Source organism: Onychostoma macrolepis, chromosome 20, assembly GCF_012432095.1.
Source record: "Onychostoma macrolepis isolate SWU-2019 chromosome 20, ASM1243209v1, whole genome shotgun sequence".
In the NCBI taxonomy this organism is placed as follows: Eukaryota; Metazoa; Chordata; class Actinopteri; order Cypriniformes; family Cyprinidae; genus Onychostoma; species Onychostoma macrolepis.
The window spans coordinates 29,590,793-29,607,011 of record NC_081174.1 but is presented as its reverse complement, the minus strand read 5'-3'; the positions used below and the strand labels follow the sequence as shown (position 1 = coordinate 29,607,011).

Below are 16,219 nucleotides of genomic sequence, written 5' to 3'. Positions count from 1 at the left end.
CTTCCTAGAGCTGGCCGTCCGGCCAAACTGAGCTATCAGGGGAGAAGAGCCTTGGTGAGAGAGGTAAAGAAGAACCCAAAGATCACTGTGGCTGAGCTCCACAGATGCAGTCGGGAGATGGGAGAAAGTTGTAGAAAGTCAACCATCACTGCAGCCCTCCACCAGTCGGGGCTTTATGGCAGAGTGGCCCGACGGAAGCCTCTCCTCAGTGCAAGACACATGAAAGCCCGCATGGAGTTTGCTAAAAAACACCTGAATAAGATTCTCTGGTCTGATGAGACCAAGATAGAACTTTTTGGCCTTAATTCTAAGCGGTATGTGTGGAGAAAACCAGGCACTGCTCATCACCTGTCCAATACAGTCCCAACAGTGAAGCATGGTGGTGGCAGCATCATGCTGTGGGGGTGTTTTTCAGCTGCAGGGACAGGACGACTGGTTGCAACCGAGGGAAAGATGAATGCGGTCAAGTACAGGGATATCCTGGACGAAAACCTTCTCCAGAGTGCTCAGGACCTCAGACTGGGCCGAAGGTTTACCTTCCAACAAGACAATGACCCTAAGCACACAGCTAAAATAACGAAGGAGTGGCTTCACAACAACTCCGTGACTGTTCTTGAATGGCCCAGCCAGAGCCCTGACTTAAACCCAATTGAGCATCTCTGGAGAGACCTAAAAATGGCTGTCCACCAACGTTTACCATCCAACCTGACAGAACTGGAGAGGATCTGCAAGGAGGAATGGCAGAGGATCCCCAAATCCAGGTGTGAAAAACTTGTTGCATCTTTCCCAAAAAGACTCATGGCTGTATTAGATCAAAAGGGTGCTTCTACTAAATACTGAGCAAAGGGTCTGAATACTTAGGACCATGTGATATTTCAGTTTTTCTTTTTTAATAAATCTGGAAAAATGTCAACAATTCTGTGTTTTTCTGTCAATATGGGGTGCTGTGTGTACATTGAGGAAAAAAATAATTTTAGCAAATGGCTGCAATATAACAAAGAGTGAAAAATTTAAGGGGGTCTGAATACTTTCCGTACCCACACTATATATATATATATATATATATAAAAAAAAGAGAGACTAAATACTTTACAAGATTTGTACAAGTGAATTTAGGCATCACAGCACTAAAACATTAAGATCAAGATTAAGCTCAAGATTACACCTGACAGCATTATGAAAATCTTAGTGTTTTTAAAGATTATCTTCATTTAAAGCTGATGGCAAAGGTAATCTAAATGTAAAAATGCTCAATGAAATATCCAATATCAGATAACACACATTTCATGCATCCCTACATCTTTCCAAGCAACATAATCATGTGCACTAAAAACACATCCAGCTCATCTGGGCATTTGAAAGCAGTGATGAACGCTGTACTTGAGTCATCATGTGTACTAATGCACACACAAACCAAAACATGCATCCCCATTGCACTGCTTTCATGTTACACTGTCATATCCAGTGCACTCTGAACCTCTACGCAAATATCTTCATAATGAGGCCAGTAGAGATAAAGCCTCCGTACGCCTGACATTAGTTCATTAGTGCCCACGAATAACGAGCCAACGCTGCCGTTCTCCACTGCATCACTCGAGCAGGAATCTACACTGTTCTCCCGCACGTTTCCCATCACAACACCGACACTTAATATGCCGTGTCTCTCCTCAGGCAGGCTTCCCATTCGAAAGCTGCCGACGCACTGACACACCGGACGACTCCAGCGGCCCCGGCGCTGTCAGGACGCCTGAATGAGCCTTATTAGGGGCTGTTAGTGCTGAATGTCATGTTTGTACAGCTCTTGTAAGAGGAAATGAGCTCCACTGAGAGAGAGATGCGTCTATCAGCGCCTCTCCACAAGCTTTAACAAGGAATTTCCAAAAGTCGGCGGTCCGATCCGAGTAACGAGTTTCCACTCCAGCTGCTGGAGTCACATGCTGCATTCGCAAAGAATGAATGTGCGCTGATGAAATTCTTCCACTGTGTTGGTAGATCGGTATTTCTGAAATTATAATTACACGGTAGTGGTTTATTGTCCTTTGATTTCCAGGGAATGCATAAACTGATAAAATATTTAACGTGAATGCAATGTAAGACGCTTTGGATAAAAGCATCTGCCAAATGCATAACTGTAAAGCACCTACTATTGTTTCTTTGAGCTAACATTTGTACAATCAAAGATGTAATTATATGACAGATTCTGCAACAAAATACCCGTTACTGAAACTAAATGAAAAGCTACACAACAAGATCTAGATATATAGATAAGAAGAGTTATATCTTTTCTGTGAATCATTTGCAAAAATCATTCTTACAAGAAAACGAGTGCACGGACGGACGGACAGACAGATAGACAGATAGATAGACAGATAGATAGATAGATAGATAGATAGGATTCTCTCCTCACTCTTTATTGGATGTCAGACTGAGAGTTATTGAATCATTCCTGATGCACTAATAGAGGGTCAGAATAACATGTGAGAGATCAGGCCGCTGTGATCCAATCACTTCTGATAGAGTCCTTCAGACTGCAGCGTTTGATATTGTCTTATAACACAAGATAAATGAACTTCACCTTTACTGCTGCTCTTCTGTTCCAGCGCATGGGGTTTGAACCGATATATATGAGCCGAACTGATGAAATAAGACAGCGGAGGTCATTAGGACGGAATATTACTGAGACTAAGGACAGTATTCATCATTGTGCCCATTACTTTAGATTGATAGAGTGTGTGCTTGTGTGTGTGCAGAGCTATTATGTGTTTGAATGAAAAGGATTGTGGGTAGAAAATGAATATTTTGTCATCATTTACTCAATTTCATGTCATCCTGGAACACTTTCTCCACAACAGGAACACAAAGGAGTTTTAGATGCTGCTCTTTTCCATACGATGAAAGTGATCAGTGGATGCTGAACTACCAAATCCAGACAAATGACCATAAAGATAAAGCTAAACATCTCCTTTTGTGCTGTAGCAAAGAAAGAAAGAAAGTCTTACAGCTTTGAAACTACATGTGGGAGGTTTCTTCATTTCAACTTTTATATTATTGATTCAGTTCAACGTTTATGTTACTAAGTTTGGGATGGGTACGATTATTTTTCTTATAATTACTGAGATAAATTAATACTTTTATTCATCAAGGATGCATTAGATTGATCAAAAGTGACAGTAAAGACATTTATAATGTTACCAAAGACTTCCATTTCAAATTAATGCTGTTCTTTTGAACTTTATATTTATAAAAGAATTCTGAAAAACAACGCATCACAGTTTCCATAAAAATAAATAAAAATCAGAACAGCTGTTTTCAACATTGATAATAATCAGAAATGTTTCTTGAGCAGCAAATCAGCATATTAGAACGATTTCCGAAGGATCATGTGACACTGAAGACTGGAGGAATGATGCTGAAAATACAGCTGCACATCACAGGAATAAATTACACTTTAGAATATATTCAAATAGAAAGTAGTTATTTTAAATTGTAATAATATTTCACCATTTTACTGTATTTTTGATCAAATAAATACAGAGGCTTCTTTAAAAAAAAAAAAAACAATTTTTTAAAAATCTTGCCAACCCCAAACTTTTAAATGAAAAGCAATTCTGCATTCTGTTTGCTAACTAATTAGAATTAATTCTAGAATTAGATTGTAATTTAAAAGGCAATCTTAGTTCAGCTCTGAACGGTGCACAGCCCTGAAGTTGTGCTGTTTTTTGGGGGCCGTTAAATGAACACTTCTTCTTCCTCAGATGCATGCTGGGAGCAGAGATGAGCAAACACACGGCGCTGTGCTCAGTAACAGGTGCCAGCACTCGACAGTAATTACATCAGCATCAGTCACTCTCAGCAATCATGCACACACCCAACGCAGACTCGTCCAAATGTCACTCATGTGGGGTGACAACAAAACGACAAACACCAACGCTGATCTGAGACTCAACCGTCAAATCACGCAGAGAATCAATAATGTGCAACTCCACACATTTGTGTGTTTTCGGAGGAGCTGATCTGAGCGCGATCCTCATGAAGATGACAGCTCACCGACACGAGACGAAAAGCATGAATCTCCATATTGCTCAGCTATTTGAAACGGCTTTGAAGACTGATTCTCCTCACTCAGAGGAACAATCATTTCAACCAAACTGCAACTTTAGCAAAGCAAATTCAGTTAGACTTTGCAATAATGAATAAACAATGCATAATACTTATATAGTTGTTCATTGTAAAACTGCTGTTCTTTGTTAGTTCATAAACTCAAATTGCATTAAATACTGTTCCTAAATTTAACCTTATATCTAAATTATGAGAATTTGAAATATTCATGTTTTTGGGTTAAATTTTGGGACCTTTATGCTTTGTGCAGAATCAAGGAAAAAGACCAATGATGCATTTTAAGTTGTGTAAAGTAGGATTTTTGTAATACGAACAAACATAAATTAACAACGAACAACTGAATATTCATAACTTAATTAGATTAATGAATTTGTTAGATCATAAAAGCAACAGCATTCATTTAACCATTTTATAAAAAGATGCAAAAGATTTAAATGCAAAAACTAAAATACAGCAAAATTATAAAAAAAAATTTTTTTTTAAATATGCACCATTGTGACTGTATACAATAATAAAAACTAACTTACATACATATATTTCCACTAAAAATAAACTCTATTACCCTTAAAAAATAATGTTGAAATAATTTTCACAAATAATTACAAAGAATAAGTAATGCACTGTTTAACATTTTGACTAAAATAGTATTTTCTTGTAATATGTACTCCAATAATCTTATTTATAACTAAAATGATGCAAATGAATCGCTGAATTAGTTTTGAATGAATACATCTATTAAAAATATTCAAATTGAACAGAAATTTTGCTACTAAAGTTAAATCAAAGATGCTATTAAAGCATCTCTTTATGCTCTTCTAAATCACTGAGAATAAACTGGAAAAAAAAAGAGGCATGTAAGAGCGTGTAATTCAGCGGCCTCCTTTCATTTCAGCGCGAACCTCAGAGTTTATAAAAAGGGGTCAAGTGACATCTCTCTGCCAGTTAAAGAGAGAAGAGTGTCTATAAATGGAGTGTGTAACATCTGACTGCATCACATTCATTAAGCTCAGATCCACGCTAACATCATTACGAGGGAAAGTGCTAATCTGCTGCTCGTGACTTGAGATTCCAGACCATCTACAGGCCAGTTCTACAAAATGTAGCGTTTGTCGGGTCATGGAATGTTGGGACATTTCTTTTTGATGTTACAACAAACCATCTGGACTTGATCAAAAACTGTTGCCATGGCAACGAGGAAAGCATCTGTTCTAATTCCATAGAAACATATCAGTGCAGGGGAGCGACAGGGGAAACATTTCCTAATGTTACCTACACCAGCTTCAACTGCTGTGGTTTGTGGGATTATTGGGGAAGTCAGAAGGAAGAGGGAAGACACATTTACCTATAGGTATGATGTTCACAAAACAAAATTTAGTCACTAGTAGAAATTTAACTTAGTCACTAGAAATGAAAGAAAAACTTTTTTATATATTTTTTTTATTTCATGTATGTATTCAATAAATAAATTAATAATAATAAGAATAATAATTAAAAAACTATATAGAAAAACCATTATGTACTGGTAAGGTATTAAGCTTTATTAAACAAATAACATGAATACAGTATATTTATTTGTTTATTATTAAATAAATAAATAATAAATAAATAAAAATAATTTTATATATAAATAAATAAAATGTATATGAAAAAAAAATTATGCAATTTAAAATTTTATTGTGAAATAAATAAACAAACAAACAAACAAATCTAATATTCCATATGGAAAATTATTAATTTTATTGTGGTTACTGGTACCTTAAATCAATAATCTTTATTAAACTAAAAAATATGAGTACAGTATGTTTATTAGTTTATAATTTAATAGTATTAAAATGAATCAATAAACAAACCTAATTTTCTATATGGAAAAGGTTATGTAATGTTAATTTTATTTTGATTACAGGTAACATTATAATTTATAATCTTTATTAAACAAAGAATACATTTACTAATTTTAATTTGAATATATAAATGTAAAAAAAGTTATGCAGTTTTAATTTTATTGCGAATACTGGTAACGTATTAATCATTATTAAAAAATATGAATACAGTATATTCATTAGTTTATTATTTAATAAGCATTTTAAACAAATAAATAATATTGCAACAAAAATCCTAATATTCACGTTAATGTTAATTTTATTGTAGTTACTGGTAACTTAATCAATATTAAAATAAAGAATATGAATACAGAATGTTTATTAGTTTGTAATATTTAATATAAGTGTTAAATTAATAAACAAACCTAATTTTCTATATGGAAAAGGTTATGTAATGTTTATTTCATTGTCATTCGTTGTAATTTAATCTAAAATAAATAATACGAACACAGTACATTTAATAGTTTATTAAATAATATAAGCAATAAACAAATAAATGTGCCGAATCATAATATAAGACCGATAATGCAACGTGTAAATGTAAAGCAAAGGTCCCAGAATCCAACATGAAAACATGAAGATCCCAATCAGAGCTTTTACATCTAAATTATGAGCGTCTGAGTATAGGTTAATCATGCTAATCATTGTGTACCGCATATTCAGAGGCTTCATAATTGTTATTAATGATCATGTCTTTCATAGTTCAAGCATTACACCGTGTGCAATGCATCTTTATATGGCTTCATGAAAAATACTCTACAATGTGAATCTTTGAATACTTTGCGATTCAGTTTAATTCAGGGAAATATGATTCCCTGCAGCTTTCATTTTGTGTAAAGGAAATACTGTTGTATTTTTGGCTGGCATATGCAATTAACAAAAGCTTAAAGATATAAGACGTTCTGAAGTTTTGTTGTTTCCAGTTACTCACCTCTATGCTAGTAAGTTAATAAGGATTTGCAACATAATTTCTGGTTTAAATTGAATTGCAGAAACAACAGTGTGTGAGCGATTCAAAACACAGACACGGACCTATCAAAGAAAATTCATGGGTCTTCATTACTTCAACCTCAGTGAACAAAAATATAATTTTTTTTATTCATCAGGTTTATTCACCACTCCAATATGGAATATTTTTCATATTAAGCCACCAAAACGAATATATCAGGAACAAAATGGAATATTTATGGCTGGTATTTTGGCCCCTGAATACATGGAAACAGATGAGCAACCGATATCTAGCTTTATTCAGAAGACTGCTTCAAAGTTCAGGTCTGTCTGACAACACCATAGAGACTCTGTATGATCACTAGACAGACAGATGGGAGCTTCTCTTCCCCACAAGATAAAGTCAGCGTGATCCTGGAACAGCGAGCGAACATGAAACAAAGCCCTGGATTTTAGCGAGCAGGATCAGCAGGTTTCAGATGAAGAGCATTTGCTGTCAAATGATGACATGTGAAACCGCATTAGTAATATATGCAACATTAGAGCTTCTAATATCCAATCTGCTGAGGAAACACCTTCAGAATTCCTCTGTAAACATCAAAAGAGCAAACAGGTCATCTATAATCACCTGCGTCCAGAACAAGGGATGGAAGATCTATCACAAGACGTCAGTGAATCAAAAATGCCAAGCAAATGTCAGCGGAGCTCATATAAGTCTGTTCCTGACCTTCACTCTGCGCTAATATGTGCACAACGCTTTAACATCACATGAACTCGCGCGGCATGAATATGCACACACCCGCATACTCGCACAAAGAAATGTCACTCCAGTGATGTTCCTCGTGTGCCATCAAATCTCTCAGTTGCTGTTTAAAGCTTTTTTTCCCAGTAGTTTTTTTGGTGGATGCTGTAAAGCGGTCTTCAGATGTCTTTGACTGCCACGGCTTTCTGCGTTAGGGCTTGAATTTTTAAAGGAATAGTTCAGTCGGAAATAAAAGTTCTGTCAGCATGAGGCTCCAGAGTCTCATGATTTTCTTTCTTCCGTTGAACACAAAAGGAGACATTTTGGAGCATTGTCCTGGTTGCTGTTTTCCATGCAATTATAAAGAATAGGGAACAGGCTTTCAAGCTTCAAAAATGACATACAAGCACGATAAAACTCAGAAAATGGTCATTAAAGTGGTACACTTTGGCTTTTGCGCCATATTCTGAAGCCATATGGTAGCTTTGTGAGGAACAGACTGAAATGTAAGTTACTCACTATCATTTGGAGTTCAGACGAGAAACTAAAATTATAGAAAAACTTTATTAAAACATTCCATTAATCAAAGTAAAAAACTTTAACTGCACTGTAAAAAATCCAATTAACAAAATGATGGAAGGGCAAAAATATTTAAGTTGAACTAATTTTATTGCTTGGGCTTAGTTGAGAAGACATTAAATGAAGTCTGCACATGTATATTTTAAAAACATTAAATGAATGGCTATTTTCAAACCCAGTCAACATTCAGAATGCTAAATGTTGACTAAACTAATAAAAACAAATGCAGCCAACACAGATCATTCCGCACGTGCACGAGCCTGAGTGACTTCGCGGGAGAAACATCTGAGGGAAATTTAAGCGAAGGGAATGTGGTCTTTCACATTGTTTAATCCATAAAACACTTAATGTCAAAAGCTGTTTCTATAATGAATTTTAGCTAATTTTGGCGTGTTGTATGATTTTTTTTGCGTTTCCGTGACGTTAAAAGATAATAAATAGATCGTGCAGTCTTTCTCCAAATATGCTTAATACGACTAACATTAACCGAAATCTATGAAACGTGTAACTAAATGTAAACCACAGTAATGTGCTCATTAGAAGTTAACGTGGGCGTGCTGAATGGGTTTTTGCATGTGTAAACTTTTGCAATTGTCCCATGAAGTAAAAAGACGACATTAAACGTGACTAATAACCGCTCTTTTCAAGGCGCTTCGGAAGAGAAGTTAGTAGTAGTGAATCAGTAGATAGTGAACACAAGTCTGTGCACTGGGGAAGACTGTGGCTTAGTAACCAATTGGGACAACTGATCAATCAATTTGTAAAACGTCACCACTGCTATTTATCAACAACAGGCAGGTCCGTTATATTTTGATATTATTTTTATGCTACTTGAGGTAACTTAGCCCTATAATATGAAATGTACATGTTCTATTACAAATCCAGTCAGCATCAATGCTCCCTGTTGTGCAATGGATTGTGGAATGGATTTGTGCCAAAAAATAAAAAAAATAAAAAAAAGGTTGCAACCCAGTCAGTTCTTCCAAGGCACCAAACACCAGACTACACAGTGTGTGTGTACTTTCAAGACTTGGAGTTTATGGTTTTCATTCCAGGTAAATGAAGTTCCTAAACGTAAGTTAGGGAGGAGCAAGCCCATCTAATCTTTCAATCAACAGCCAGAGTATATAAGCAGCTGCTTACCTCTCTCCGGTCTCAGATGCTCTAGCATCCCTCCACCTCCCCAATCTCCACCTTCTTCTTAGGTACCTTGCCCTTTGTAATCACCTCATATCATGTCCCTGGGGGTTTTATCAGAGCTCGAGTTGAAGCGGTTTCATCGAGCCACTCATCAGTGGACAGCAAGCCAAATAAGTTTACTCTATTTCCTAATGATTATATGGGCAAACGAACTCGTTAATGTATGTAAATGTTTAGAGTTTTTACTACAATTATAATGTGCTTTACTGTTCTCAGTGGCATCCACGCTAATATTAGTCTGTTTCATTCTTATTCCGAGGTCACCATAGCCACCCAGATTCAGTCTGTATGTAGATCAGATGGTGGATCAGCACCTAGAGATGACCTCGACAGCCCTGAATGTCAGCGGAGACCATGTCAGCTAGATGAGCTTCAGAGACAGATCCCCTCCTAAGACCTCGTTGGCCATCGGGACAAGACCACGAGAACCAGACGAGTCCTCTGCTCAATCTGACCTGTGTTGCAGCCAAGAATTAAACCATGCCATGCTGGTTTCATCTGGCCAGAGGAGAACTGCCCCCCGACTGTGCCTGTTTTCTCCCAAGGTTTTCTACTCAATCTCTGTCACTGATGGAGTTTTGGGTCCCTGCCGCTGACGCCTTTGGCTTGCTTATTTGGGGACGCTTGGCTGATTGCATAGACATTATTGGTAGAGAGCTGAACTGGATGATGTCAACACTGAATCACCAATGAACTGACTTTAACTGGAAAATGACTTACTGACAAACTATTTTCCTGTTTGACTCTGTAAAGCTGCTTTGACACAATCAGTATTGTATAAAGGGCAATATAAATAAAGGTGACTTGACTTGATTTTAAATAACACTTGGTTAATTTTTTTAATTTTTTTTTTAAACTTCTGCCTCATTTTAAAGATGTAATTGTGAACAGTAATAATAATTGTAAATGTTTGTTTGCTGACATTGTTTAGCTTGTTTAGTTTTTTCTTAGTTCATTAAACAAAGTTAAAACTGAATTTTGCAGTTGTATTACAGATGTAATGTGTCAACTGGAGCTTTAAAGGGATAGTTCACCCACAAATGAAAATTTGCTGTTAATTTACTGACCCTCAGGCCATCCAAGATGTAGGTGACTTTTTTCTTCATTCCTGTATGTTTAGTTTGTATGAAAAATTTTATAAATGGAGATTGTTATTAAATAAAGGCTATTATGTGTTGTAATGTGTGTGTTTTTAGTGATTGATAAACACAGTTAATCATTTTTAATAATTTTGTTAAACTATAAAAATATATGTTTATGTAGTTCCCCAGGAATTTCTTATGATACCCAAATAAATCTTAGTTGAGGTAACATATAAAACACATGGAGTAAACGGTTACATTTTAATTGAGATAACTTGCTGTAGTCTTCTAAATGTTTGACCAATTAAAACATTTTAGTTGAATGGACTATAAAACTAGTTCACTAAAGGTTGAGCCAACTAAAAAAATAACAATTCAGATAACACTTTGAAGTCAGAAATTGGCTGAACGTAACATTTCTGTGGAACTAGTTACTAAATAATAATTAGTTGAAACCGCTTGAAATTTTTTACAGTGTGATATAAAATAAAACAAAGTTTTATATACATTTTTTTCATTACAAAAAACCTATTTCAGTTAGTTGCCAAGGCAACAATTCATATTTATTTAAAACTAAAGTCCAATAAAACACAATTGGTAAAAAACTTAAACCAAAATAAAAACAAAAGATGGGAAATATAAAAAAAATCAAATCAAGCTATGAAGAAATACTATAATTTTAAAGTAATGATAAATAACACAGATTGTGATTTACTATATTTTATTGTTTGATTTAAAATAATATTATTATTTATAATTAAATATTTTTCAAAAATATGTGCAATTATATTCAATTTAAACATATCTGAGAAAAAAAAAAACACATTAAAAGTTTAATCTGATTCCTTGAAAAGATTCAATTTCAAACAATGCTCCATTCACAAAATGCATACAGTTGATATTTCTCATGACTTTCCTTAGCTTGTATGACTTTGTTCTTCTTCAAAAGACTTGAAATATAGTGCACAAGTTGTATGGACTACTTTTATAAAAGTTTAATGATGTTTTTGCACTTTTATAAGACGTTTGAAAGCCTCAGTCCCCGTTCATTGCAACTGCATGGAAAAAGAACAACTAAATTCTTCAACATATCTTTTATGTTCCACAAAAGAAAGCCAAACGATGACAGTATTCTCATTTCTTTAATTTAGCTCAACCACAGCAAGTATCTGAAGTTTCTGCTCAAACTCTTAAGACTCAGCTGCTCTAACAGTAGCAGAAAACACAGCCAGCTCAGCCCGTCCTCTATCGTTTGACCTGGAGGGGTTTCCCAGCACAAGCGCCGGTCGTTTATATTCTTAATTTAATTTTCCCAAGGCTTGCTCTGAACTAAATCATTACAGACAAACATCTCTGGAGACAAATATCCACACCTGAGCTAACGGCACCACAACATGCATATGTGAACATCTGTAATATAGAAGCCACAACTGACAGCAAATAAAACAAATAACAGAGTGAATGTGCACAAAACACTCAATAAATAAAAGACATTCAATCTGTGACTGCAACCTACAGCACAAAGCACACATCTAGAGCTCCATCCAGAATGTTCCATTACAGTTAACCATCGCCACTGCTGTTTAATGGAGTCATTACACTCAAATGATGACAGACAGGTGTGCTCGACTGGCTGAGGGCAAAACGGCCACACACACGCACACACACACACACGCACACAGAGTATTAATGCAGTTAAGAGAAGTGTAAATCCATCATATACGCGTGGCTCTGCACAAACAACATCTGTGGAAATGACTGAATGTCACTAAACAAATGTCTGTAAATAATCATTTATGTGTTTAATAATGATGACATGCTGATTTATTTGAAGCGGAATGTGTGAAGCATGCAATGATTTTGCTGAATATAGATTATGAATACTAGTGATGAACCAAAATGAACTTTTAGTGAGTTGCCAAGGTGACATTTTTTAAAATTACTCAACTAAAAATAAAAAAAGCAAATAATAATAAACACTAAATATCCTTTTTTTTTTAAATGCATAAAACCAACAAAAACACAGAACAAAGTAACTAAAATTTAAAATGAAGAATATAGATGCACCAAAATTTATTTTTAGTTAGTTGCCAAGACAACAATAGCCTACAATTTTTTTCCTAAAACCAAAAATAACTAAACTTAAAGAACTCAAAACTAAAAATAATAATAATAATAAACATGAAATAATTTCAAATAGTTTTAAACTAAAATTAAAATGAAAACAGAAAAATTATGAATAGAAGTGAAGTACCAAAATTTACATTTAGTTAGTTGCCGAGGCAACACTAGCCTACTATTTTTCTCTACAGAAACTGAAATGTTTAACAATCAATGAATTAGGCCTACTCAAATTTATTTAATTAACACTTAAACAAAAACAGTTGGACATAGATATTTAAATTGCAAATAAGTAACATTTTTATATCAACTTTTGAAAGTATGTAATTGCGTTTCTATTTGTCGTTTAATTAAAGACATTAAAATAGTTTCTGTAAAAAAAAAAGAGATTAATTTATACATATGAAGTAACCACAGCAACAGGTTAAGTAAAAATATAATGAATATGTAATATAGTGCACATATTTAGCAAATACATTTTTTTTTTATCCCTATCGAAACCAAAATTTACATTTCTGCCAAATATTTTCAGATGTCGATTCTCAGTGCATCACTACAATAGCTATAGCATCTCTGAATTTAAATTAAACAGTGCAAAAAAACATCATAAGAGATATAATAATATAATATACAACTCTAAAGCTGTGCTGCTCCAAACACTCACATCTTGCTGCAAATTATTTTAGAAGTCTGTACTTATTTTACTGAACCTATGGGAGACATTAAGAAACATAATGAAGACTTCTATGATCCCAAACAAGATTACTAAGAGTAAACAGCTCACATTTTGCAGCAAACTGCATCTCCACACAGATTCAGATGCATTAGAGACTCATTCATTATGCGCTTGAGAACTTTTTAACTCCCAGATAAACTGTATGTGTTCAGTATTCAGTGTGTCTCCTCTGGAAAACAGATTTAGGTTGCATCCTGAATACACTTGTGTGAGGTTCATTTCATAAGAGATCATCAATTTATTCATTAGTTGTCTGAACGCTCAGAGTTTGCCATGCTCCATTCAATTCTCTGACTGACTTGCATTAAATGAAACAACTCATTAGCAATGCACATGCTAAAATCAAATCAAACTACCATCCTGAGACAAATATATGCACTCTGGTCTCATAATGCAGACAATCTGGTCTAAAGACAGTCAATATAGTCAACAATGGTTGATCTGACAGGTGTAACCAGCAGGTGTCAGTGAGTCATTAAAGGCTTCAGATAAACTACCACACAGCTCATTAACTTCACGTTAGGAAACTTAACAACCGTTTTATACAATAGATTTCAATGGTTTTTAGAAGAACAAAACGTACCGCATTTTACAGTTCTGTGAAAACAAAACCAACCCTATTTATTCTCTTCATAAATGTTCTTGTTTTGAATCATTATTATTTGTCAATTTGGAAGCTTGTTTCTGCCACAGAATAAAAAAAAAAAGAAGAAAAAAAAAGGTAATTGTGACTTTTTAATCTCATTCTAACAACTCTGAGTTTATGTCTCACAAATGTGACTTTTCTCAGTCAGAATTACAAGATATAAATTTAAGATATATATTTTTTTATTTTGTGGCAGAAACAAAAACAAATCAGAATTGCAAAATATAAACTTGGAATTGTGAGATATAAGTTTGGAATGGTGAGATATGAACTCGGAACTGAGATATAAACTCAGAATTGTGAGATATAAACTTGGAATTATGAGATATAAACTCGGAATCGTGATATGTAAATTTGGAATTGTGAGATGGAAACTAGGAATTGTGAGAAATAAAGTCAGAACTGCAGGAAAACAGTCAGAATTGTGGTCGAACCAAGCTTCCATATGTCAGTGCACATTCTGAAGGAAAAAAAAAAGTTTGACTTTATAATCATTCATCAAATTGTAAGAACTTGCTGTGCGTCTAAACTGACTTTCCTTTTCATCTGACATCATGAATCCCACATACTTTCCACCTCCTCCCTCCAAACCACGACTTTCATTCTGCTATGAAACACCCCTTTTCATGATCCAATCAATTCCTAATGAATAAAATAGAGTCCCACCCTGTGGGTTTTCTTAAATAGGTCATATTAAAGAAGTACACATACATAGGGAACGCTAAATAAAATACAGTAAACAATTACTGCACAACAGCATATGCATCAGTTTAATTTAACCGAAAAATTAACAAAAGCTTGTGCTTTTGATAGATGCAAGTGTTCATGGAAGTAAATCAGTGATTTTCTTTACATCACCATCAGCTCATGAAGTCATTTGGCTGTAAACAAAAGCCACACATCACACAGTCCTAAAATAAAACCTAAAACAGCTTCTGTTTTATCCATACATGAGATTCACTGCAACAGGCCGCCTTATACAAAGGCTGTGTCTCAAAACCTATAAACTGCATCATAGACGCAGAGTCATAAAATGTTGCTGACTTGGAAATGTCTATTATGATGCCCCAAAAATGCTACACGCACACATATGTTGCCCAAAACTGCTGTTGACTTGGAATACGTCTGTTATCATGTTCAAAATTGCTTCACACACTTCTGATGTTCAAACTAGCGCTGACTTGGAACACGACTATGTTTATGTCCAAAATTGCTGTTGGATTGGAACACGTCCGTATGAAGCCCCAAAAAACGTTGCTGGCTATGAAGTGTATGACCAAAAACGCTGCATGCATCTCAGCGCCGCGTGTGTGTTTATCTCCAGACATGCTGCACGCGCGTCTAGCTTCGAGACGCGTCCAGCGCGCGCTGCTGCAAACACGTTTATTTACATACACAAACAGACTCACGTACCGTAAAAACCCGCCGCTGCCGCTCCGGAGGAAGATCCTGAAGGATGGAGGAGAGGAGCGCGTGTGTGAGATGAAATCAGCGGACGGACACACACATCCACCGAACAGCATCCGCGCACTGCGCATGTCAGCGCCGCACCGACCATCATCATTCACGGGACCCGCTCGCTGTCACTGGGGTCTGTCTGTGGAGAATATAAAACACAACACGGAACGGCTTCCTCACATCTCATACTATTCACTAATTAACCTTGATCTGCGAAGTAGTAAATAGTTCATGCAATACAGATGTTAATGATCTTTATTAAATGAACATAATATGTTAATGAGGAAATTAAGAGTTTTATATTGAGGGTCCTAGGTTAAAACTTGTTATATACTATTAAATACTTTTACTTTATTTAACCGGGTAATTGTTTAAGAACAACATTTACAGCAATGCAATATCTTCAATAAGGGGCATAAATAAATAAGTCAGTGAATAAGTAAATTAATAAATATTTAAGAGCAACATTATTTTATTATTTATTTAATGCATATTTAATTTATGCATAATTAAAAATTACATGCATGCATATGTATTCATTTATTTAAACAGGTGTAAAATATTTACCATGGCATTGCAATATCTTCTTTTCCTCTTTAAGGGGGGCAAATAAATATTACACATTAAAACAAAATAAATAAATACATATTAAACCAGGTAATTATTTAAGAGCAACATTTACCATGGCATTGCAATATCTTCTTTTCA

The 16,219-nt window shown here is 35.0% G+C and overlaps 1 protein-coding gene across 4 annotated transcripts in view; it reads right to left on the bottom strand.

Moving 5' to 3' along the window:
- The window catches only part of fut8b (fucosyltransferase 8b (alpha (1,6) fucosyltransferase)), a 90,155-nt gene extending 74,517 nt beyond the window's left edge, over positions 1 to 15,638 (bottom strand). The window contains exon 1 of one of the 4 annotated variants that reach the window (XM_058755432.1): positions 15,467 to 15,638. In XM_058755432.1, coding sequence (XP_058611415.1) covers positions 15,467 to 15,591 — 125 coding nt within the window. In that variant the 5' untranslated portion in view covers positions 15,592 to 15,638. The remainder of the gene's footprint in view (positions 1 to 15,466) is intronic. The other 3 variants (XM_058755429.1, XM_058755431.1, XM_058755430.1) reach the window with 3 other exon arrangements.
- Positions 15,639 to 16,219: the final 581 nt, after the last annotated feature.